Raw genomic sequence first — 25885 nt, forward strand, 5'->3', positions numbered from 1 at the left:
GTGTAGATCTGCAAGAGCCGCAAATAGAGTGGCTAGATCCGACCAGAGTCGCCTACCTCACGCAAAAAATTGCCCGCGCCTTTGACTCGGGTAGTCGCAATCGCAGGCTTGGTGGTGCCGGGACCAACACTCAACGCCGGCCAAGAGGAGCAAGAGCCGAAGGTGACATCCCGGAGCTTCAAGAGCCCCACCGAGCAGCTTGGACAAGTGTGGATCGCGACGAACCGCCGCCATCAGGCACGAAGTTGGAGGAGCCCTGGTGGCCACCAGGGAGGGCGCAGAGCTAGAGATTCCGCCCCGATCCATCCAGGACCGGTGAAGGGCCAAATGGATGGCCAACTCCTCGTTCGACTCCATGTTGATGGCATCCCAATCATTGGGGTTAGCTTTAAAGGAGGAGCCGTTGCCTGATCCTGCCATGGTGGCGACAGAAGGTGGCGAGGAGAGATGATGGGGAAGAGAGAGGATGGAAAGTAGAGTGGTTGAGTGCGCGAGGCTAGGATTTGGTTTGAGATGGGATAGGGTGAGTTTTATGCGTCATGACTATATCTCGCATTCAGCGAGGCAATACGATATCTCGTTGAAGCGTTATCGGGCTGGCCCAATCACGAATGGTTAAAAAAATACAATAGAAAAGGAGAGAGCTGCGGGATCAAACCATGCTCTACAAGGAGATCACCTGCGCTGCTAGCCACTACGCTCACGTCTAGTTTGTGATAATTAGTCAGGGCGAGACGTACTTGATGCGAATGGAGGCGGTTTTCCCACATGTTTTCTGTTTTTTTCTCTCTTTTCTCTTTTTGTTTTTCACGGGGTTTTCTTCTTCTTTTTTCCGGTTTTACCAGTTTGTCTCTTTTCTTTCTTTTTTCATTGTTTTTATTTAGTTTTCTTTATTTCTTTCTTGGTTTTCACTGGGTTTTTATTTTTTCCCTTTGTCTTCATTTTTTATTTTTGTTTGTTTCTTTCTTTCTCATTTTTAAACAATTTTCTTTGTTTACTCTCGGGTTTCATTATTTTCATATACACATTTTTTGCATACATCTAATACATTTTTCTTACACACATTTAACGTTTTTAAATACTAAATTAACTTTTTTAATACATGGTCAACATTTTTATACATATTTAATACTTTTATTTTTCAAATGCTTTATTAACATATTTCAAATACCATATTAAATTTTTTAATACATGAATAATTTTTTTATACACATTTAACATTTTTCAAATACAAGTTTAACATTTTTAATACATGGTCAACGTTTTTCAAATAAAACTTTAATACTTTTTTAATACATGATCAACTTTTTTCTATACACCTTTAACATTTATCAAATACAAGTTTAACATTTTTAATACATGGTCAACATTTTTCAAATACAATTTTAAGACTTTTTTAATACATGATCAACTTTTTTTCTACACACCTTTAACATTTTTTAAATACAAGTTTCAATTTTTTTAATATACATGGTCAACATTTATACTATGCGCATTTAACAGTTTTCAAATACACGTTTCACATTTTTTTGAATATACATGGTCAACATTTTTACTATGCACATTTAACATTTTTCAAATATAAGTTTCATTTTTTTGAATATATGACCAACATTTTTTCTATACATATTTAATATTTTAGAATAAAATTTATTTAATTCATGTTCAACATTTTTTCTATACACATTTAACATTTTTAAAATACAAGTTAAACTATTTTAAATACGTGGTCAACATTTTTATACACATTTAACATTTTGATATGTTTGATTAACATTTTATAAATGCGTGATCCACTTTTTTCACACATTGTATATTTTTTGTATACATGGTCAATATTTTTTCTATACACATTTAACATTTTCCAAATGCATGATTACTAATTTTCAAACATTATGTTAAGTATATTTTTGTAATATATCTGTTTATACTTTTCGGAAGTGTAAAAAAAGTAAAAAAATGGAAAATGAAACAAAAAATGAAATAAAAACAGGAAAAAAATCCCGAATGCTGTGTCCTCCAGCGCATATAGCCCGGCTCATCTAAGCTGCCTTGATGCGAGGGTTTCCCTGGGTCTCGCTTAAAGCAAGACAAGGGGACGCTCAGGTTTATGTGGGTTAGGATGGGTTAACATGGACCGATCTATTGGAAGCCGTGCCCATATCGCATCTGGCCCGGCCCATTTGAAGCTGCCTTGATGCGAGGGTTTTTTAAGGTCCCGCTTAAAGCGAGACAAGGGGATGCTTAGATTTATGTGGGTTAGGGTGGACCAATGTGGATCGATCTGATATGAAAGCTGTGCCCACATAACATACGAGGGATGCTGAATAGGCTAGACAAATGGACTTGGTATAGGGTTCTGGTTCGATGTTTTTTTCTCAAACTATTTGCCCCAACATGTAAAGAAAAGCGGATAGTCCGATTGAAGATGCTTTTACTTCTTGCTATCCCTACCATACCTCACACTGCTCATTCCTCCCCATGAATTTGTCTCGGCCTTAACTAAGCCAAATTTGCCATCATTCGGTGCATAGATTTCACATTTAACATGTGTAATTCATTTACTGTGTTGGTTTTTTGATCTTCTTTCTGAAGTCCGGTCAAAATATGTTTTGAACTCGCCAAAACATGGCAAGATTTCTTGAATCTTCAAACTTGGACAAATCTCATCTGAATCTCAAACACAAATGAAAATGGAAACTTGATGAAATATGGTTTAGTCGCCTCATCTTTGACATATTAAGCCCAAACTTTAAACCCTAGAGGAGCAAAAATCTGTCCCCGACCCAAAATCCCCCAAAACCCTTCTCCCTCTTGCCGCCGCCATGAAGCGGAAGCAGAGCGCCGCCGCCGCCGCCGCCGAAGTCGACGCCGACGAGCCCTCCCAGGCCCCGCTGCCCCTCGACGACTACTCGGGCGACGTCTGCGCCGCCCTCACCGCGCGCTACGGCCGCTCCGCCTCCGCGCAGCACCGCCACCTCCTCGCCACCGCCGCCGCCATCGGCTCCATCCTCACCGACGACGGGCGCCCCCTCACCGCCGAGTCCTACCTCCCCGCCGTCGTCTCCGCGCTCCGGGCCGCCGGCCCCTCTGACCCCGCCGCCGCCGCCGCCCTCGCGTCCCTCCTCGTCATCCTCATCCCCCACATCTCCTCCCTGCCGCCGGCCTCCGCCTCCGAGCCTGCCTCCTCGCTCGCCGCCTTCCTCGCCTCCCCTGACGCCTCCAAGCTCCCGACCGGCACGGTGCGCTCGGTGGTCAAGTCGCTCGGCCAGCTGGCCCTCCATCTCGACGCCGCAGCCGATTGGGGCGCTGTCGCCGCGCCTCTGGAGGCTCTCCTCGCTGCCTCTGTGGATCAGCGGGCCAAGGTGAGGAAGCCAGGATTGGAGTTCCTGTTGCTGATATAGAAATCACACTCATGTGCATGCCATTTCTCGCTTTGCTAGGTCCGAAGATGCGCGCAGGAGAGCGTGGAGAAGCTATTTTCTTACTTGGAGCGTTCCGGTTGTGCGAAGAAAGCTAGCAGTTCTGCAATCGACTTGTTTGAGAAACACATTTTGTCGGTGAGAAGTCTTGCCAAGTTGGATTCAGACGCTTCCGAGGCTAAGGAGACGGAGGCAGTTCATATGCTAGGCGCGGTGGCAGTTTTAATTCCATATCTATCTAAGAAGGCAAGGAAGACGGTTTTCTCGGGTGCTTATCGGCTATTGAGACCCCGTTTTAGCCCACTAACAAGGCATGTCCTCAGGCTTATGGAGACCTTGTTGGAGCATCTTAAGGCTGAGAATATTGAGTCGGAGTTGGAGAAGCTCATCTCCTTAGTGTTGGCTTACCTGCCTTACGATGAGAAGAAGCCTGATGATACCATCACCGCAGCATTACAGCTGATGAGAAATTGTTTAGGGAAACTGGTTGGTTGCCCAAAATTGTGGACAAAGGTTCTTCCGTCTGCATTCGAGGCAGCTTCAGGTTTGCATCTTCTTGCTTTTCATGCGTCAGGATTTGATGCAGTGAGCTTCTTATAAATATCCATATGGCTAGTTAAAAGAATCATGACTCTACAGTTGACATACCTAGGTGTTCGTTGAACAAGTAGTCCTCAACGATGTTTTGTCCAGTGTTATGTTTCATGGGTGCATTAGGGGGCAAACTTATCTCTTTGCTCAGTTATGAAAGTTAGCACTTGCCATCTTGTTTTTTGGGTTGCCTTTGAGAGCTCATCTGTTCAAAGTTTGCACGCAGTCCTTATGTAAGGTGTATGACCTGTGAGAACATATTTATGGGGATTTTTGTAAATCATGTTGATTAGCATCTTTGACCTTTTCAACACTTATGCATTGGTGATAGATGTATCTGGGTTTATCTTATGTCACATATGTATTGTAATACTTACCAACGTAACTTATTTGTCATGCTTCTCAACTTGGCAGGATATCTAATTCTGGACAGTAAATGTTCTGAAGATGTAGCGGAACTGTTAATACAGTGCATCTATTCTCATGCCGACCAAAGTATTTTTGTGACTAAGGAATCAGGGTGTGATGCTGAAGATTCGATCGATGGGGCTGCCATCAAATCAATCTGTTTGTCTATCAATAAAAAACTTAGAAAGTGTGCTTCTCCTCCTCAAAATGTGTTAAAAATTGTCTTGGCTATGTTTCTCAAACTCGGTACGTCTTCAGTTATTTCAACAAGAACATCTCTCCTGCCTTAATAATTGGATCATATAAGTAATCATTTGAGAGAATCTTTTAAATTCCAAGTAGTAGTTACCCTGACTCTATAAGGTTTGTTTTCTTTAACATGGTTTACCCCTACATAGAACAGCACATGCCTTTAATATTATCTCTTGCATATATATTGGATTTTTTTTGTCATTTTGAGTACAAATAAGCACACATGGTGCTATAATAGGTACATCAAACGCAATGCTAAAGTAGTTAGTATTTACTCCTGCAAGGCTGCAATTACCTAGCAAACTGTTCAGACATATGGAAGGTTGACAAAACTCTCTGAGCACCTTTTATCCTGCCATATTTTTTCATGCATTGTGTACCCTTTCCGCATAACTGTTCTTCCATTTTGTCATAATATAACTGTTATGTTGATATTACCCTGCTTTACACATCACCACTTTTGATTCATCAACTCTTTGGTATTTGTTAATTCGTCTGCAGGGGAGAGTTCTTATGTCTTTATGAAAGATATCCTACTAACTTTGTCACGGCTTGGTTCGAAAATACACAAAGAACCACACCTGAAGAATGTAAGTCCATTTCTAGATTATTATCACGTCCAAAAAAGGGAATATCTTAGTTTTGTATGTACATCACCTCTTGTGACCCTAAAATGTTATCGCATGTCTTCTCCTTTTTCTTGTTTTTCTGCAGATTTTATCTTTTTTCCCTAAACATGTAAATTTCACATGATAGGATAATACTGTGTTGATGTTATAAATTTGTTCCTGATTTTTTTATCACCATTCCCGGCACCAATTCGTCGTTGGTATCACAATTTCACTAAAGAGCGCTATCACTGGATATGTTCTCCTTGAGTTCCTTGTAGTGCAAAATGTAAATAACAGGATATAATGTTTTAGTGTATAGTCAATATTTAATCCACACATATTTTCACTTCACATTTTTAACCTTCCATTTAGCTTAGCTTTTCTATTGTCACATTCGCAGGTTGAGGAGTGCATTGGGGCAGCAATAGTTGCTATGGGGCCAGATAAAATTCATTCTCTACTTCCACTATCTTTTGAGGAGGCTTGGTTTACATGCTCAAATATGTGGATTGTACCCATTTTAAACAAGTATGTTTATGGGGCCTCACTACAACACTTTTTAGAGTACATTGTACCACTAGCAAAATCTTTACGAGAGGCTTCAAGCAGGGGTAAAGACAATCAATTCAATAGGTGCTAAATTCATATGTTAGTATGTTATACAACTTCATGATTTTTTCTTTTATTCTTTCAGCCAAAAAAGCACGGAAATGTAAGGAATTGCAAGGTTGGAGTGATCAATTGTGGAATTTGCTTCCTGCCTTCTGCCGCTATCCGTCTGATGTATATCAGAATTTTGGTTCCTTGTCCAAACTGCTGCTAGAGATGCTGAAGTCTGATCGGTGTCTCTACAAACCCGCTAGTAAAGGCCTGCAGGTTTAGTTCTATACACTGCGATTTTCTTATATTTAATCTTATAGACTCGTATACTACAAAACTGCTTCATTTCTTCTCTCAAACAATTTATCTATTGTTCGCCAGCAACTTATAGATGGAACTAGAAGATTAAGCAGCAGTGATGAAGACGTAGAAGTCCCTGCAGAAGTTTCAGCCTTGTTCTCCTCAAAGACTAGTAACTTAAGCTGTGTAAGCTTACAACGGTGCTCTAAAAAAGATGCTCGTAAAAGCATGAAAGTCTTGGCATCACATTCTGTGGATCTTCTTTGCACTTTTGCAGATGATTTCCTTGAATCATCAGAAAAGCGTGCTCATTTAAAGGTGCATCACTTACTCAGTTGTTTATTTTACCAGATGATTCTCTTGATAATTTTTTTATTTCTCCAAACTACTTGACTCAGTTGCATACGCACATTTTGAAACAGCATCTCATGCTTGTGGACAAACATTTATGATTCGATTAATCCGTGCATGTTAGATGCATGGATCATGGATGCCTGTTAAAGATGTTAGATTTAGGAAACATTTTGTCATTGAAAAGAGAGGCCATTAGAGGCATGTATGCTCGTTCAGTTTGAAATTTGAAACCATAGGCTGAGCTTTAAGTTTCATGCAGATGCAAGACTAAGTGCATTGTGAATGGGGGAGAAAAGAGGACCTTTTGGGGTCCTGTTTGCCTATCCTTACGGATCCTTAATTAAGTGGCCGCATGACTATGTATTAACTAAACAGTCGCATGACTATGAAGTGTGAATTGCTTTACAACATGTAATGTAAAACTCATGCATGGAGTTTTGTTTCTGCTTAAATGAATAGTTTTCTTGTACTTAATGGTTGTTCTAATTTTTTTCCTGTGTATGCCGTGCACATGATTTAAACCTTGTTGTTGAAAGACTAAGTGCAGACTTGTGTAAGGTGGTTCTCACACATGTTAGTCTCAAATCTCTGTGTAGGACAACAGTATGCCTCCAGCTCTCCTACCCTGAAAGTTTTTGCCGCACTATGCATTTTTGGCAAGATCTGTAGCTACTTGTAAGCGTATACCTTTGTTTGAAAACAAGCATTTACGGGCCACTGCTTTTCTTCAGCGTGGTTGAACAATTCCTGTGTTACTTCGCAATGGTTATCAACACTCCTTTTCAGACCATACATTCTGTGATATTTATCGGGCTATCTTTGTCATTTTACAGGATGCGCTGAGATCCCTGGCTCAAATTTCTGGCAGCGCAAACATCTGTAACCTTTTTCTTTCACTACTTAAAAAATGTGGTTTGGAAGATACTCCATCGACACCAGAGAATCTAGAATGTGAAGCAAATGAGGTAGATGGAAAGGGCGAAGAGAATACTGATTCAACAGTGGAGATAAATAATAAGAGGTTTGTTATTTATCCTTAGTTCCTTACCCATCTATAAGGTCTGATCTTTTTAGTCTAGGTTAAGCATTCTGTAGAAAAAACACAAAGTAAGTGAAAACCAAAATATCAGGTTCTCAGCAGTGTCAGAACTTTCTACCATGTAAATAGGTACCTACAAGCCATAATTTTATAAGGAAATCAATGTTGTTAATCTGTAACCTACCAGGGCGATCCTCCCATCCAGTTAAAAAATATTATGACGCCGTTCTCCAAAAAAAGAAAAAACTCATGGAACAATCATGACATCGAAACTAGGATTTTTTTTGGGTGTTTTACCACATAGTATATAGGAAGTTTCTTATGTGATTATATGCATCATCATGTATTCATGTGTGGTTACTATGTGGTAGCCAACACATAAATGCATCCCATCCGGAAGCTTGTTGTGCATGATATATGATTATGATTTTGCTTGTGCAGGTCACTTCTGATGGAACTCATTTCAACACTAGCTGAAGCTGCTGATGAGGATGTTCTTGATTTGTTTTTTGGATTCATCAAATCTTCTTTACTGGTATCCTTGCTAATCTCTGCTCTTATTATGCCCCAATGTCCAACTGTTAGTAGGGAGTTCATTGTTCATATTACCAATCTTTTCTCCTCAGGATAGCAGCAAGTCATGTGAGAGCAAAGCTCTCTTCGCATTAAGCACAATTTTGAAGGTCAGCATGAGTTCATCATATGCAACTTTCAGATTTGAGATGTATTTGTTCGCCTTTAACCCCTTCCTTTACTTTCAGGAACACCATGAATATTCGTTAGCCCAGTTGGATGAAATAATGATGCTTCTTCATGGAATAAAGCCAGATTCTAACAATGCAGTTTTAGAAGGTCAATTAGTATGCTACAAGTATCTGTTGGTTCACATGATTAAGGTATGGCTGTTGCACTTATAAAAAATGCAACCACAAATCTTTGAGCAGTGAGCACCATAAGAGCACAAATACTTGTTAATTAGAGGTGCACCCTTCATCTATTAATGTTCTATTGCACATAATAACACAACGTCTTAGTTTTGCAAAGTGGATATTATTGACCTTGGTTCACAGCGGGACAAATTGTCTAGGATAAAAGGCCGAAACACTGAGAATAAGGCAAATATAGCGGCAGGGTTCATCCCTGACGTATAAGAGAGGCTCTGAGACCGACCTTTTGTAATCTACAAGGCTTCCTTGTCCATCTTCGCCACGTTCACCTATCCTGCTGCCACTACTACTAGTTGTATCTTCTGTAATACTAGTCATACCCAAGTAGCTAGCAGGCTAACTCATCCAATGGCCATAACATTGGATGCACCTTCTACCAAGAGAGCATCAAACATTGGCATGATGTTCTTTGAATGCAGTACTGCATGCATGTTTTCTTGTGTTACTTTAGTCTAGTTCTATGCTTCATCCATCCTGCTTGCTGAATCATGTGCCATGGTTTTTACTTAACTTCTACCATTCTGAAGGTTAATGAAGAGAGCACAAGCAAGAAGGCATTCTTGATTCTAAATGAGTTGATACTTGCATTGAAGGTGTGTTACCCTACCCTCATATTTTGATCAATTATCAGTTGTGTATTAGGTTGCTAACATCATGTCATACATATGACATCACCATTTATACAAGGATAAATTTATACCGACTAAAAGCAAGGCCATGAAAAAGCTCACGTGATAAGATTCTTTCTTCATCTTCTGCCATTGACTGCTTTGGTTCATTCCCACTGTTTTCTTTTAAATGCAGTCTAAGAAGGAAAGTAGAAGACTAGCATACGATGTACTCCTGGCTATTAGTACTAGCTTGAGGAATTCTGAATTGAATAACGGAGATTCAGATCTTCAACGGCTATTCACAATGGTTAGCTAACGAACTTCTTCTCTGCTCTTGAGATATTTTTCCTATGTTTCTTTGATGCACAGAAGTATGGTGCCACCATGTTTGAGGAGACAATTATTTCTTGTTTCCTGTTCCTAACCACTGTAGCTTAAATGTTTGTTTCGCCTTTCATGAAAGAAATCTAGCAACCTGTTCTCTCCATTTATACCAATAATGATAGTATTATGAATTACTGCACCCATTAAGTCCTTTCATAGATTATAAATTTACTGATGCTTTGTGCATGAAGTCTATGCAAGAACAATTCTTGTGGAAAATGTTAAACTAAGTTGTAGTTTTGCAGCATTGATACCTGAAAGCATACAGTCTATAAGATATCTAGTCTGTTTTTGAGCAGAGCAATCTTGTTGCTCTGAGAACATCGCGATGATGTTGGACCATTGCCGTGATGTTTTGTAAATGGTTAACCTGCATACCCAAGTAGAGATCTATAATACCTATATGGTTTCTTAGATTCAGTAGTTATTTTATGAAAGTCTGCTTTATGTAAAGTTGTAAGTAAGCAATATAGTTCCACATGGCAGGAGCATTAGTCTGTTCTCATATGCAGGATTTCCATTGTTGAAACATTGAAAAACATCAATTTCGTTAACTTTCAGGTGATGGGATATCTTTCTAGTCTGTCTCCTCACATAGTGAGCGGAGCAATAGCTGCATTATCATTGCTTATATACACTGACGCTGACTTCTGCGTGGAAGTTCCAAATTTGATACCATCAGTCCTAGTTCTGCTGCAAAATAAAGCTATTGAAGTAATTAAGGTGGGTTCTGTGTCTTCTGTCTTCCCTGTTGGTTGTTTTCAGTTTTCTTGTCATCTAAGAGTCTGATTTGTTTTATTATATAAAAATCTAGGCATCTCTGGGGTTTGTTAAGGTGTTGGTAACATCTTTGCAATCAGAAAAACTGTTGGGTTTGCAAGCAGATATCATGACTGGCATATTACCAATGTCATCTGTTACAAAGCACCATTTCAAAGGGAAGGTTAGTTGGTGCAATTGTTCCATGGTTCACTTTCTTGTATGTTCTGTATGGTGCGCTTAACAAGATGTGTTTTGATATTTTTATGCAGGTTATACTAATAGTGGAAATATTGATCAGAAAATGTGGATTTGATGCTATTGACTTAGTTACACCTGAAAAGTACAAGGAGTTTGTTAGAAGTGTTGAAGAGGTGAGATTCCCTTAACTAGTTTTTTTCTTAATTTTGGTTTAGAAGAGTGATCTATACGTTTTCTAAATTTACCACTAAGCCTGTAATGGTTTTGGCCAAAAGCTACATTCAGCCTGTGATTGATCCATATCCACCAATTTTGGGTTAATTTATCAAATGTAAATGTTTAGTGAGAATCAATTCCCTCATAATCTTCATAAGTTCATCATATAACTCACACTAGTTATTCAGTACAAAGATGCCGAGCTCTTGTTTGAATTGTTACTTTTCCCCCCTTGATAAAAACGTTAATTTTGCAGGGCCGCAAGGGGAATAATAATAATCCAGCAGATGGTGCACAGTCCGAGGCAAAAGATCCCGAGCATCATGCTCCAAAGAGGTAAAGCCACCTCCAGCCCCTCCTTTCTCGTCTTCACAACCCGTTGCTTACACCATTTGGCGTGTGTGTACAGAGGAAAATGGGCCGATTCTGATGCGGAGCCTTTGCAAGACGAAGTGTCAACCGGAAAGAAGGAATTCTTCGTCAAAGGGGCAGGGAAGCCTCACTTCCGGGGCGGTAGAGGTAGAGGTAGAGGCAGAGGCCAGCAGCACGGCAGAGCATCAGGCGACAGAGGTAGTTTCAGATCCAGATCCGAAGCGCAATCAGGAGACGGCCAGAGCAGCAGAGGCGGCAGGCCACGGGGTCGCGGCGGGTTCAACAGGACGCGAGGCCGCGGCGGTGGGATGGGGCCGTCCAGCCACTCCCCTAGATTCAAGAAGCCCAGCACCGCGGCGGCATCGTGAGAGATGAGATGAAGCCGCTCGCCATCGTCCTGAAGGCCATGGATTCTTTGCCTCCGGTGCTAAAAGAGTTTCTCAGACCTGCCAGACACCCCATGGGGCAGTGTTCGGGCCAAGCTCCATGGGGGCCGAGGTTTCTGAGCCCCGTTTCCAAGACCCGTGCAAAGTTAGGCAGAGTAGATTGACAGCGCCGCTTTGTGCGGTGAAATTTTTTGCCTGGTGTAAACTTGTGTAACGAGCTGTAGGATTTGAACGCCAAACACTATTGCTTGCTTCCTCGTGTTTTTTTTTTTTTTTGTTGCGTTGGAAAGGGGATGCTCCAGCTGCTTATGCTTGGAAGAATCGCTGAGATATTTTGGGGCTGGTTGTTTTGTTCATTGGCTCGCCTTCCGAAGAAATCCGCGTTTGCTCTTCAGTTTCATAAAAATCCGAGGGTGCATTGGTCGGTTTTTTGGCGTCACCACCGTGACAGTGCTTTCCATCCTAGAAGGGGAGCCTTTTCTTTTTGGATACGGATACGGATGACGCACCGCCGCGCAGGGAGGCCGAGGGCTCGCTTCAAGTGCCCGCGCGGGCTCCCGGCCCATGAACCTACCTCGCGCCCGGCCCTTCTCCTCTCCCCCCTCTCTCTCGTCTCCGAGCCAGATTCCGGCGACCCTAGCAGCGGCGGCGGCGGCGTCTCCGTGTCCGGCGGGCGGCCATGGCGGTGGCGGCGCCGGGGCAGCTGAACCTCGACGAGTTCCCCTCCTGGGGCTCCCGCGGCGTCGACTGCTTCGAGAAGCTCGAGCAGATCGGCGAGGGCACCTACGGGTCCGTACCTCCTACCCTACTCCCCCCTCCCCTCTCGCTACCAATTCGCTCGTCGCCGGATCTGGAGCCTGACCCCTCTCTCTCTCTCTCTCTCTCCGTCGCCGCCGCCAGGCAGGTGTACATGGCCAAGGAGACGGAGACCAACGAGATCGTCGCGCTCAAGAAGATCCGCATGGACAACGAGCGCGAGGGCGTAAGATTTCTCTTCCCCTCCTCTTTCTTCTCCCCTCCGATGGTGGTGCCAGCTCCGGCGCGTGTATTTGTGCCTGACGCTTTTGGTTCCTTTGCAGTTCCCCATCACGGCGATACGCGAGATCAAGATCCTCAAGAAGCTGCACCACCAGAACGTCATCCAGCTCAAGGAGATCGTCACCTCCCCAGGTACTTTGCGCTGAATCAACCCCAAACTCATCCCCTCAATTGAACCATATATATATGTGTGTAGTCTATTCTCTCAACTGACGGAGGAATTCGCAGGCCCGGATCGAGACGAGCAAGGGAAGCCAAGTACGGCCCGATTTCCACCATTCTCGCTTGCAATTCTAGCGCCTCCTTTGGCTTTGCTTTGCTTTGCTTGGGGGTGGGTGCTGCTTATGCTTCTAGCTGTAAGGTTGTGACGCCTGTCTGACACCTTGTCGTGTTGTTGTTGCACAAAATAGTCGACGGTAACAAGTATAAGGGGAGCATCTACATGGTCTTCGAGTACATGGACCACGACCTCACCGGGCTCGCCGACAGGCCCGGGATGCGCTTCACCGTGCCGCAGATCAAGGTAGAATAGAACCACGGCCTATTCTCATGGCTTCTCTATTTTTCCCTTCGATGCAAATGAGGTTTTAATATTTGTTTGTGGATTGATCTCGTCTTGTGTGTCGCGATCTTGTCTTGGTCCAGTGCTACATGAAGCAGCTGCTCACAGGCCTGCACTACTGCCACGTCAATCAGGTGCTGCATCGAGATATCAAAGGTATCATATATATTTCAGAGAATTCCTTATTTAACACTGTCTTAAATTTTAGTTCCCTATTTGACACTGTAAAAAAATTTCTTCCCTATCTAACATCGAGTCTAAAATTTATGCCCTTTATGACACTTTCATCCATTTTTCCATCTAACGCTGTTAAATTGCACATAAAAAGACACTTACGCCCCTCATGTGGTATGTGACCAAAATTTTAGTAATATTCCTGGATTTTGAGTCGCTCGACTAGTCGCGACTAGTCGACGACTAGTCTATGAGTCGCAAAAATATGGTCGACTCAGCTTAGTGTCGACTCGCGACTCAAGTCACAACGCAGGCTCGACTTCTTCTGAGTCACTGCCCCAGAGCGACTCGCATGAGTCGCGACTCGAAAACCATGGTAATATTGAAGAAAAAAAAAGACATGACCAGCTCGCCTGACCCTGCAGCCGTTCCCGCGGCTACGTAGCTGACTAGCATGCAACACCAGTCCCATAACACACGCACACAAAGGGACTTACCAACCAGGCTCTGGTAAAAGTAAAGACCATATATTCAGAAGCATCAAAAACTGTAACTGATGCCAATACATATTGCTTTCTCGACTCAGTAAAACGACGCCTATATTCTATATCCATTTCTGTTCCTCGACGCAAGATAGGTAGTAGTATCAAGCAGATGAAAAGACAGACTTTGGTGTAACAAATTAAGTGTGTGTAGAATTATCTTCTGAAGATATTCAGACTGTTGGCGCCGCCCAGCATTATGTTCATGTTTGAAGCCCTTGCTGTTCCTTGGATAGGAGATGGATTCTCCTCCGACGAACGGTAATGGCGCGTTGCTGCCACCGTGCCGTGCCATGGCCCCGTTGGCCGCCGTGTAGACCAACCAGCCGGTATAGGGCACAACGTAGGTGACCCTGCTGGCCCCCGTGCGCCGTCCCGGCTGCCAAACCCGCAGCTCCCAGCCGTCGCGTGCCTGCCGTGCCACAGCGACTTGTGGACCATCGGGGGATGTATTCGGGGAGCTTAGCGACTTGTCAAATATTACTGGAGGGGCAAAGGTGTCTTTTTACGTGCAATTTAACAGTGTTATACACAAAAATGGACGGAAGTGTTATAAAGGGCATAAAATTTAGACTTAGTGTTAGACAGGAAAGAAAAAATTTCTTGGTGTCAAATAGGGAAATGAAATTTAAAATAGTGTTAAATAAGGAATTCTTTCTATATATTTTGACATCACAACCGGAGTTTTTCGTAAAGTTTGCGAGGTACCTTGTTGGCTGTTGCTGAGATAATATGTTGATGCTTCCTTGCAGGTTCGAACCTTTTGATAGACAATGAGGGTAACCTCAAGCTTGCTGATTTTGGGCTTGCGAGGTCATTCTCCAGTGACCACAATGGCAACCTGACTAACCGTGTCATCACATTATGGTATAGGTATGGCACTAGAACTTCTGCCCACATAGTCGTCGTCACGATTGCATTCGTTTATGCATGCCTCGTTTGTTGCCTTTTATTTTACTACTCATTGTTTTTGTTGGATTTTTTGTGCAGACCTCCAGAATTGCTTCTTGGAAGCACAAGGTATGGTCCAGCTGTTGACATGTGGTCTGTGGGCTGTATTTTTGCCGAGCTTCTTAATGGAAAGCCAATCCTGCCAGGAAAGAATGAGGTATACTTTTATGAGTTATGAGGCTTTCAGCCATCAAGTGTATAATCTAAGCATTTGATGTGATTTAAGCCCCCTTTTTACACTTGAGTTATAGTTATAGCCGTTTGTAATTTTAATCTTATATATATGGCATTACTGCAGCCGGAGCAGCTGACCAAAATTTTCGAGCTTTGTGGCACCCCTGACGAGTTAATCTGGCCTGGTGTCACTAAGATGCCATGGTACAACAACTTCAAGCCTCCCCGAGTATTGAAGAGAAAAGTTAAAGATGCCTTTAAACAGTGGGTGCTATGCTTGGCATTGTTATGTTGTGTAGCTTTGTATTATGTCGCTGGTGCTCACATTTTTATGCGTTGCAGTTTTGACCGGCATGCTCTGGACCTGTTGGAGAGGATGTTAACTTTAGATCCATCTCAGGTATAAAATGACAAATTTGGCAAGTTTGGCAATCAGATGCTTATTTCCTTTTCTTTCTTTGGGCCTGTGTATGATAAAAGTTTATCAAAATTGGCAAGTTTTGCAATCAAATGCTTAATTCCTTTTCTTTCTTTTGGCCTGTGTATGATAAAAGTTTATCATTCTTTGCTTTTCACTCAACAAATTCACTCTTAAATTGTTTAGAGGATACCAGCGAAGGAGGCACTTGATGCAGAGTATTTCTGGACTGATCCCTTGCCATGTGATCCGAAAAGGTACGTTCTGATCACTGTTTTTATTATACTGCCAAGTAATTTCCTTTCTAATAACTTCGTGAGCTAAGTTATGTCATGACCATTAAATGTCTGATGATACAGTTTGCCGTCATATGAAGCATCACACGAATTCCAGACTAAGAAAAAACGTCAGCAGCAGAGGCAAGCAGAGGAAGCTGCAAAGCGCCAAAAAATAAATCATCCTCCCCCACATTCTCGCTTGCCTCCGATCCAGCATCCAGGCCAATCGCACCAGATCAGGCCTGGCCATGCGCCACCTGTGGCAGGTGGCCCGAGCCACTATGCAAAACCTCGAGGACCTGGAGGGCCTAACAGGTACCCGCAAGGTGGAAACCAAGGCGCAGGCTATAATAACCCGAACCGCGGAGGGCAGGGCAGCGGCTACGGGAGCGCCCCGTATCCTCAGCAAGGCAGAGGACCTCCTCCGTTCCCTGCAGCAAGTGGTCCACGTGGTAGTGCTGGCAGTGGATATGGAGTCGGCGGGCCAAATTACCCACCAGGTGGTCCGCCATATGGCACGTCTGGTCCAGGTCGAGGAGGCCCGAACTATCCTCAAGGCGGTTCTCGCAATCAGCAGCAGTATGGTAGCTGGCAATAATATTTGTCATGTCGTGATGACACGCCCCTCCAGTTGGAGTATTTTTTATTTATAGAATGTTTGCTGTTCAAATTCTGCTTTCTGTGATTGTTGCGCAACAGCTCTTAAGGTACGTCCTTTATGATTCAAGCTGTATTTTATCAATGTATAAACTGAGATTGTAGCAGAACAGGCTATTGAAGTGTGTCGTTTATGATTCAATTTGTATGTTATGAATACACGAAATGTATAATCACCTTATGATTCATGCTGTATGTTATGAATGTATGACCATTAATGAAATGTTCTTGTAGGATGCAAGTCTGAAAAGAGAAGTTTGCTATCAATTACTCTTCTCTGTTAGTACCCTTGCTCAATGTATCTGCAACGTGCATATAAATACTTGCTTCTTTGGAGCTTAATCACAAGAATCATATAAACACTTTGCTTCTTAGGATCAACGACAAAGACAAGTGAGGCGGACGAGTCGACGACTGAACCAAAAAAACTGTAATTGTTGAAAAGATTGCTTCTAATAAGTTCTAGCATGTTAGCCAAAATCTTGTTACATGAGAAACACTAGTAACAGGGTCAAATTTATGGGAAAATGGCTTCAACAAATGCCTCTGCATCAAAAGGTTGGAGATCTTCCACCCCTTCGCCGACACCAACAAACTTGACTGGAATTCCAAGTTCGTCTACGACACTCACCTGAGACAGGATTCAGGTCAGCAAATTTAGTTGCTGTTTATTTAAGATCCAGGACTGGAATTTGTAACTATTATAAGAAAGGACTGGAAATCGTGCCCGTACCACGCAGCCACCACGAGCAGTCCCGTCTAACTTTGTCAGGATGAATCCTGTGATTCCAACAACCTGGTATGAAGCCAAGAAAGTCCCTTAGTATCATATCCAATAGAAACATAGCCGATGAATCAAGTAAGTAACAGCAGAGTGGCAATTACATCGTTGAACTCCTTCGCTTGCTGTAGCATATTTAATCCAGTTGTGCCATCCAGAACCAGCAAGATCTCCTGAAGAGAACAATAAAAGTTATGGCACACGACTGAACAAGCAAAACACAAAATATTGATGAGATCTGTTTGTGCACTACTGAACTTGCTAGGTAGCTACTATGCAAAAAATGTTGAACTAATAATATGTCATAAAGTTAAAATAATTTTTTAATATAAATACAACGTACATTAGGAGCACCAGGCAGGGCTTTAGCTATGACTTTCTTGCAAGAAACCAACTCTTCCATCAGACCGTAATTTGTATGAAGTCCTGTAAGATTATTGCTACAGAACAATTAATTTCCCAGACAAGCAAAGAAGTAAATATATTATGCTCCAATCTGTAACAACAACCGTACGTCCTGACGTATCACACAGCACAACATCAAATCCTTCACGCTTCCCACGTTTTACTGCCTGTGAAAGAACTACCAAGCGAGTCAAATTAGACGAAACATAAGAGTTGGGCTCATTATGACAAAATAATACTTATTCAATCACGCTTGCCAGACCAGAAGTTCACACCTGATGGAGCCTGTGCCTTCTTATCGTTGTCGATAACAATCTCTGAGCCAGTCCTCTCAGCCCAAATTTCTAGCTGGTCACGAGCTGCTGCTCGGAAGGTATCACCTGCTGCCATCAATACCTATATTATCGTTGAAAGCAAGAACATAAGCTCTCTAATTTTACAACAATGTGCTAAAGCAGGGGATGTGAAGTAAATGGCCTCACCTTGGCTCCTTCATTCTTAAATCTGTAGGCAAGTTTTCCTGCAAATATTGTAGATAACAGGCTAGATAAATTAGCCACTTCATAGCATCAGTTCGACAAATAAGAAAAGATAAAAAATAGTGTGCTATAACACATCTGTTTAGCTCCATAGTGACCACATAAACCAGAAAAGCTATACCCAACCCTACCTCACATTCTAACTTCCTGCAGTTGAAAGGCATAAACAGTTTTTCCCTGAGTTGTTTGAATTAGACCTCTTGTATAGCACATCCTACATTGGCATTATAAATTTACTGCAAGAAAATAATAAAACCTTCTTCCATTTAGCAGTTCTCTTTTGATTATAACTATTTAGCTCATTGTCGGAACTAACACTGCGGAATCAAGCAGAGGAATGCAGAGGTTATGTGAGTGAATTCATACAAGCAGGATAAGCAATTCTTCATGGCACTCGAACCATTCGAGGGGCAACAATTTATTTACACTGCAGCTCCAAAGTGCTAAATCACTAGAACCTATATCATTCCTTCCTGCTGCAAACAAAGTCTACACTAAATGCAAGCGAGAACCAAGAATACAGCAAAGCATGCCGAGAAGTACCTAGCGATGTCGTTTTGCCGCCTCCGTTCACGCCCACAATCATGATAACCGCCGGCTTCCTGCCAAAACGACCAAGCACACTCAGACCTCCCAAAATTCAGACACCACTCAACAATGGCAACTAGTGGCCACTGGCTTCAGTCAGTCCAGCAGAGGGCAGGCAGAACCTGAAGCCGAGCTGCAGCTCAGTCTTGCTGCCCTTGGTCGTGAGCAGCTCGAGGATGCATCTTTTCAGCGACGCCTGTGCCACAATGAACAACAGATTAGACCACGAAACCAATCTCGTTGTGCTCCACTGTAACTGACTGAGACTGAATCGATCACCTTTATCTCGGTCCCGGACTTGAGCTTGCCGTCGCGGATCTGGTCGCGGAGGGTGTCGACGATCCGGAACGAGATCTTGGGCCCGAAGTCCGACACCAGAAGCGCCTGCGCGCCAAGAAACATCGGTCAGAGGGAGAAATGGAGCAGCAGCGGTACCGCCGAAGAGTCGGTGTTCAGGGAGGACCTCCTCGAGGTCGTCGAGGACGCGGTCGGTGTCGGCGAGGTTCCAGTAGGTGAGGAGCTCGTCGACGACGGAGAGGGTCTCGCGGGTCTTGGAGAAGCCGGAGAAGAGCTTGTCGACGTCGCTCTTGGCCTTCTCCTTGATGAGGCGGCCGAGGCGGGTGAAGAAGCCGGCCTGCCCGGCGGTGGCCGCGCAGCGGAGACGGCCGGAGGGGGCGCGCAGGGAGGCGGAGGCGGCGGTGTACGGCGGCGAGAGGAAGGGGAGGACGCGGGAGGGTGCCGACGCCATTCTTGGGCGCTGGCTGGCTGCGGATACCGGCGAAGCGATGGGTGTGGTGGGAGAGGATAGAGCTGAGCTGGCCCGCGCAAAACTGGCGTCCCTTTTCCGCCGCAAAATGGCTCCTTTTTGGATTATGGAAAGTCGTGGGGTCAAACTAGGAATTGCATCTATTTTTCTTTCAACGGAGTCAAAATACTTGCCTCATCGATAATTAAGCAGGAGAAAATTGACCAGTTAGTTAGCGGAAAATCGGGCGAAAACCAAGAATAGCAACTAATGATTTAGGTGTGTTTGATATTTTTAAGTCAGACTTACAAATATTCAGGTTTTGATGAAGCGGCAATGTTGCATCTGAGGGTGATGTGGGCTGATGGAGCTATTGTGTTCGACAGAAGTCTCATGGCTCCAATTCCGTCTTGATGGACCTTGGGAGCTTTTGTCCTCGTTGTTTTACACGACCGACATATTGGTTATTTGTGTTGTCTGTCATTGTGGCTCTAAATGTTCATCATCAATGACAAAATCAACTTCTTCCATGGTCCCTTCTTTGGAGACTTTATGAGCAAGGTTGTTGGATTGATGTGGCCATACTAACATGACTAGCTGCCTAGACCGGGAGATTCCTACCAATATGTTTGGCGTGATTGTCAATCTTTGCCGCATGCCACGGTTCACTATTACGACAATTCAAAGATGTTTGATCCTCTATAACTATTTGTATGTACTTTGGTAGTTGGATTTCTCAATGGTCCATACATCGGTGAGACGTACGGTGGCACAATAACGACAAGTTCAACGATGGCTTCGACAATTATTTTGAAGCTTATAGTCGTATTTATAATCTCTTCTTTTGTTTAACATAATCATGTATCCGTGGGTTCGGTTCCCACATTATTTATTTTTATCCGATGCATTGTTGACATATTAGGATCTTGCAAAAAAAAAACAGGGTTGATTAAAAATTAATCTTAGATTGTCATGGACTAAAATGGTAATTGAGATGAATAAGAGTAAATCCATTATAGACCCCACCTACCCTTGTACAAATCCTTATTTGCAAGCCAAAGTCGTGTGGTGGTTTGGGGCTGCTGAACCTTGATAAAAATTTGACTTCCTTTCTTCTTAGATGGTTTTGTTCAAATGGAAGGACCCTGTTAAGCCTTGGATCAGTTTGGGACCCCCTACGATGCCAATGATCATGAGTTCATGACCTCTTTCACGGAGGCCACAAAGGTTACTATTGGGGATGGTAACAAAGGCCACCTTTTGGGATTCTCCATGGCTTGATGGGTTCGACCGAGAGACATGACGCCAAAACTAGAAATTAAAGAGCAACTAATTGATGAACGCTCATTCGGACCCTAAGGATTACTTGGGGTGGGCTGCGAGCGCGCCACTTGGTGCGCTCTTAGCCGCCACCATGTGTCGCGCTATGGGTGTTTTCTTTGGATTTTGTTATTTTAATTTTTTCACACGCGTTTTCGGCTTTTTAGATGATTTTTTCTGGTTTTTTCGGCTTTTCGCTTTTAACCGATCTTACTTATTTTTCCACCAATCTTTCTAAGTTTTCCACCGGTCTTTTTTAGTTTTTTTTAAAAAGTGTGAAAAAGCATGTTTTTTTGCTTTCGCGAGTCTCGAAACGAAAAAAGCGTTTCTTTTCCTTCTGTGAGAGGCCCGGTTTTGCTTAAAGAAACATGTGTTTTCTCTTTTATTTCCCTTCCATGAGAGACACAATTTTGCTTCCGCGAGAGGCATGGTCTCAGAAACGGAAAAAACATGTTTTTCTTTATTTTTCTTCCATGAGAGGCACGGATTTGCTTCGGCGAGAGCTACGGCCGTGCCTCTCGAAAACGGCTTTCGGAAAGGGAAAAAAGTGCTCCCGGTTCGTTTTTTGTCTATTTTTTAAAGTTCGTCAAAACCTATCGACATGTGATCTAGTTTTGAAGATCTCGACGCTAGGAATCCAACAATGAAAACGGTTCAAGATTTGGACGCATGATTTAAGAGATAAAACACTTTGAATAAACGGATTTACGTAAAAAAGAAAAAACTCCCAGACAGTGTGCCACTTGTCACAACCTGAAGAGGATGGAAGTGATATTTGAAAGGAGTGCTCATCAACTAGTGATTTCCTAAGAATTGCCTATTTGATGCTTATAGCACCGGTTATAGGCTTGTGCATAGAACACACACACCCTTTCATCCCACGTCGTAGGTAATGGGCTGGCCCATATAGGGGGTTGTGGTTTGGTTTTGTGGAAAGCTTCCACAAGCCAGTTTTGTGAAACTTCTAGAAGCTTTTGATCGGTTTCCCCCTGTGTTTTATGTTTAATTTCTTTTATTTTTAAATCAGTGATTTTTTCAAATGCATGATCTTTTTTCAAATCCATGATAGTTTTCCAAATTCATGAACTTTTACAATCCATGAACATTTTTAAATCAGTGAACTTTTTTTATCAAATTTGTGAACTTTTTAAAAATTCATGAATATTTTCTGATTTTACACTTTTTTGTTCAAAAAAAAGGCTAACGAGCGACCGAGTAAGCAACCTGGGCGATCGAAAAAATACTAGTGAGTGACCGAGAGCAGGAGACCTGGCGACTGAGCAACTGAGGCACTATTGGGCCTCGAACCATCTAGCCCCGGGCGAGTGCTAGGATGAGATCGGGCGCCAAAGGTGCTGCAGAGGAGCTCTCTTACTATACCACGACAGAAAAAAGATTGCACGTTGTATAAGTATAAGGCCATGCATCACGATCTTTGGGTTATCCAAATTGACATCCGTCGTGGCATATATCTTGATCACATTCGTGAATTTGTCGCCCTGTGAGAAAAGCTTGGAGACACCCATCTCACTTGTCACTCATGGCATGTAGGACACAATTGCTTGGAAATGCACTAATGAAGGGAACTACTCTGACGTCCTAGGCTTATAAGATGCAGTTCACAGGCCTCACTACTGTTAACAATAATACTTTAGAGTTAAGATAACTAGGATCTGGATCTCTTGATTAGAACACCCCTCAAGCAGAATAGTGGTTACTAACTGTGATTATCTTGATCCATTAACAGGATAGCCCCTGGCTCCACCTTAGCATCTCCAGCAGTGAGAAGATCGTCGGGAGGAAAGGGCATCAGCAGGCGATGTAGCAGGCACGAAGGATGCCGCCGGCACGGACCTGGAGGTGGCCGGCGGTGGTGGTGGTCTTCTGATCCCCTTAAGCACCCTTTCAGGATCGGCTGTTAGGAGTAACCGGGTGCTAACCCGTACGTGTGTTTCACCCCAAGGGGGTACGACCTCCTCATTTTGTAAGTGGTGCGAAGGGGACAGGGACCAAAACCAAAAGTTGGGTCAATGCCCCCGATCAGGGCATGTACTGGGGATGCAAATCCTCCCCTTCTTTGTCTCAGTTTGTTATAACCGTAGATCAATTCCAACATTCTCCCCCTTGATCGTATGGTTAATAAACATCATAAGCCCACACTCGATAGAAATAACACACCAAAATAAAGTGTTGCAATGACCAATGAGATGCCACTGAACCTCTTTACCTATAGTACATCACTCTATCTCGAAATGGAAAACATAATACTTTTTGGGAGTTGGTTTATAAGATGGTCCTAATTTCCAGGATCAAAAAGCTTTCCTAACCCATGCCGGCAACATAATCATGAGTATGGGTGGTGAGCCTCTTTGGTAAATGGATCCGTAATACATACAAATCATTTTTATATGCTTAACATCATTAGCTTGATCCTGGATTCTATCTTTCACAACATGATACATATTGTCAATGGTTTTGGCAACACCATTTGACTTGTTGTTACTCGCATAGAAAACTGCATGTTCATAATGCAGTAGGTGGTTTTTATAAATGTTGTCTACCACCTTAATTTCGGGAATAGAACTTCTTTGACATACAACCCGCCCAATAGCCTCTTAACGTGCCACATCGTAAATTGTATTATTTCTAATGCCATCAATGTCATTATGGAGCATTTCCACGATATAGCTCCATATGCGAGAGTGAGGATGTAACATAACGTGGAAACTTTAATATCCACACACCTCGCAGAAACAATGTCTGAATAACCAAGGATATTGAGGTTATCAGACTTGTTAGTAGTGAGCATGTAAACTTTTATTGCCTTGCATATCTACAAGACTTTTCACGGCTTCTCCGGTTGTCCATTTCTGGACTTGTATATTTGCCAATTATCCCGGTCATAAATAGGGCAAGTTGATATTTGAATGCTTGCATTGCTTCTGACAACTGAAGCATAAGGAACTAACATTACCTGATCAGTTCATAATGGTTCCTTGGACACTAAACTGTCCACCTTTATTGCCCTTGAATTTAGTAGCAGGTGCGATAGAGTACGTACTACCATGTAATATTTTCTTCCGCACTCTATCAATGATGTCATCATAATAAAACTTATACTCCTTTTGAACCTATATCTTGGCGAAACTCAATAGAAGCAAAGTATGAGGCATCACCAAGATCCTTCATGTTACAAATAGAAGATAGAAATTACTTGGCTCGCCAAAATATTCTATCTCCACAAGGTAGTGACCTTACTCCCCCTCGTCTTATGGTATGGATGTCCCAACACTTGTATTATCTCATAATTATATTTCTTTAGATAACATGCCTTATGTCAACTTCACCCATGACAAAACCGTACAGTTGAGTCATACATACATTATCAACTAAGTCAACACAAGAGCATGTCATAGTAATAACACAAACGTCACAACAACTCACCGAGGAATTCTATGGAGTTCCATACATCATTAGGGCTCATAATCTTCATCCTATATGGCAACAAGCCACTAAGATGATCATTCACACACATTATCTATCGTAGGGAAATTGTTGAGTCTCAACAATAAGTATTGCATTAGAGAAAAATAAATTCCCCTCAATTTACCTGATGCATATGAACAAAGATCTAATGAAGTTATCCTTAAGATTAATGTTCATACGCTCCAGGTTCCCTGATGATCACTTTATTTAGAAGATGGAAAATATATCCAAAATATTGATAACAATCATCTCAGCTCTAAACCACAACACCGTTTGGCTGAAGATGGAAAAGAACTTAATGAACCGTGACAAATGATTATAAACAACGTTAGTCAGAAATATAACCACAAGCCACATAATACTGACAAACATGCCACTTGAGTGAGTGTCCCATATGATTATAAATGACGTTGGTCAGATATACAATCAACATGTTACATCATAACGGTCATTAGACTAGCAAGCTTGCCACTTTAGCATTCATGTGTGCTTCATAATGCTCATAAGGGACTAAGTACACATTAACATAATAAAGGAGTTATTTTTCATTCATTCTTCTAAATAAGACTTGTTGCATCTTAATTAGACAACCAACATTATAATGTGCTTTTCATACATTCTCTCCAACCAAGACTTCTCGTTGGTTCCATCTTAATTAGAGAATTGAGATACATATTTTGCTTAGTTGTACATGATATGGTCTAAGTAGGAGAAGTGAACGTCACATCTCATATTAAATGAGACTTCCATTCTCCCCCTCGAAATGTGGTCTAAAACCACAATTTTGATGAGGTCTCATTAGTTACACTTCTTTTACATCTTCAATTGTAACATAGCATATAATCTTTACAAAAGATTTATTTAGTGAAAACATAACTCATCTCACCAAGGTGGGACTAACATTACATAATTGGAGTTGACTTAATAACATACAAAATCACCTCATCTGTTTGAGAGTTAAGGTTCTCCAATAACTAGGAGCATGAACAAAATATCATCAATAAGATGGAAAAATCAAGTCATCTCCAAAAGCTAGTGGAATAAATCCAATAGTTTTGACTTTAGTCTCCTTTGCATTAGTAATGTGCATGATGGCACATGCGTCTTGAGATCTCTCCCAATGTCTGCCTTATCATCATGATTAACATCCTTCAACCTTAGTGGCAGAAAAACATTGGGAGATTCCTTACATGAGACAATGATCTCCACTCTCCATGTGGGAAAGTTCTTTGCATAAGGTTCGTCTATGTCAAACATTTGTTTGACATCATTATTATTGTTGGAAAAAAAAGGAGACAACTGTATGATCATCATATCAGAGAATCAAGCATAAACTAACCACGCAATAAGATGAATAAAGAACATGCTTAATTTTTATTCTAATCTATATCACCGTTGGGTAGATAATGAGAAAGAACCTTACTTACTCGTAAATGACACATGAGAAACACAATCAATGTTGGCCAAAATATCATCATATGCAATTAGAACATTTGCTCATTAAATCTCTAATCAAAACTTCTCGTTGGTTCCATTTTGACCAGAGAGATATAAAATCTTGTAATGACCAGCAAGAACTACGACTAAATTAATTGCCATCATTAACATAAAGCAATGCCATAATATAATCATGTGTGCCATGAGGCACACTGATGCCTTTTGACACTAAATCTCACAATGATAATATGAATATTGAACATAAGTGTCAAAATTATCATTAGAATTCTCAATGACATACAATGAAAATGACATTGGAATTAACATATAAACATAA

At 42.2% G+C, this 25885-nt stretch overlaps 2 protein-coding genes across 2 annotated transcripts; one reads left to right on the forward strand and one right to left on the reverse strand.

Moving 5' to 3' along the window:
• The first annotated feature begins 2791 nt into the window (after positions 1-2791).
• Positions 2792-16447, forward strand: LOC119273165 (RRP12-like protein). The gene is made up of 30 exons (XM_037554429.1): positions 2792-3365; positions 3444-3966; positions 4428-4667; positions 5175-5263; positions 5685-5895; positions 5979-6160; positions 6266-6502; positions 7372-7559; positions 8019-8112; positions 8204-8260; positions 8339-8473; positions 9052-9117; positions 9329-9442; positions 10081-10242; positions 10334-10462; positions 10551-10652; positions 10952-11031; positions 11105-11432; positions 12094-12242; positions 12354-12435; positions 12533-12623; positions 12720-12749; positions 12902-13014; positions 13137-13209; positions 14522-14642; positions 14760-14877; positions 15019-15158; positions 15237-15294; positions 15499-15569; positions 15672-16447. The coding sequence occupies exons 1-30, from the start codon at positions 2826-2828 to the stop codon at positions 16186-16188; spliced, it is 5040 nt and encodes a 1679-aa protein (XP_037410326.1). The 5' UTR covers positions 2792-2825; the 3' UTR covers positions 16189-16447.
• A 101-nt stretch (positions 16448-16548) lies between these two features.
• LOC119270555 (cell division protein FtsY homolog, chloroplastic-like) lies at positions 16549-19376 on the reverse strand. The gene is made up of 11 exons (XM_037552560.1): positions 19024-19376; positions 18840-18944; positions 18683-18756; positions 18516-18574; positions 17916-17953; positions 17709-17829; positions 17543-17611; positions 17372-17454; positions 17133-17201; positions 16981-17043; positions 16549-16878 (listed from the first exon to the last, which is right to left on the reverse strand). Exons 1-11 carry the CDS (start codon positions 19306-19308, stop codon positions 16765-16767), a joined length of 1080 nt encoding a protein of 359 aa, XP_037408457.1. The 5' UTR covers positions 19309-19376; the 3' UTR covers positions 16549-16764.
• Between the last annotated feature and the right edge of the window lie 6509 nt (positions 19377-25885).

This window comes from Triticum dicoccoides, chromosome 3A (assembly GCF_002162155.2).
Source record: "Triticum dicoccoides isolate Atlit2015 ecotype Zavitan chromosome 3A, WEW_v2.0, whole genome shotgun sequence".
Classification (NCBI taxonomy): Eukaryota; Viridiplantae; Streptophyta; class Magnoliopsida; order Poales; family Poaceae; genus Triticum; species Triticum dicoccoides.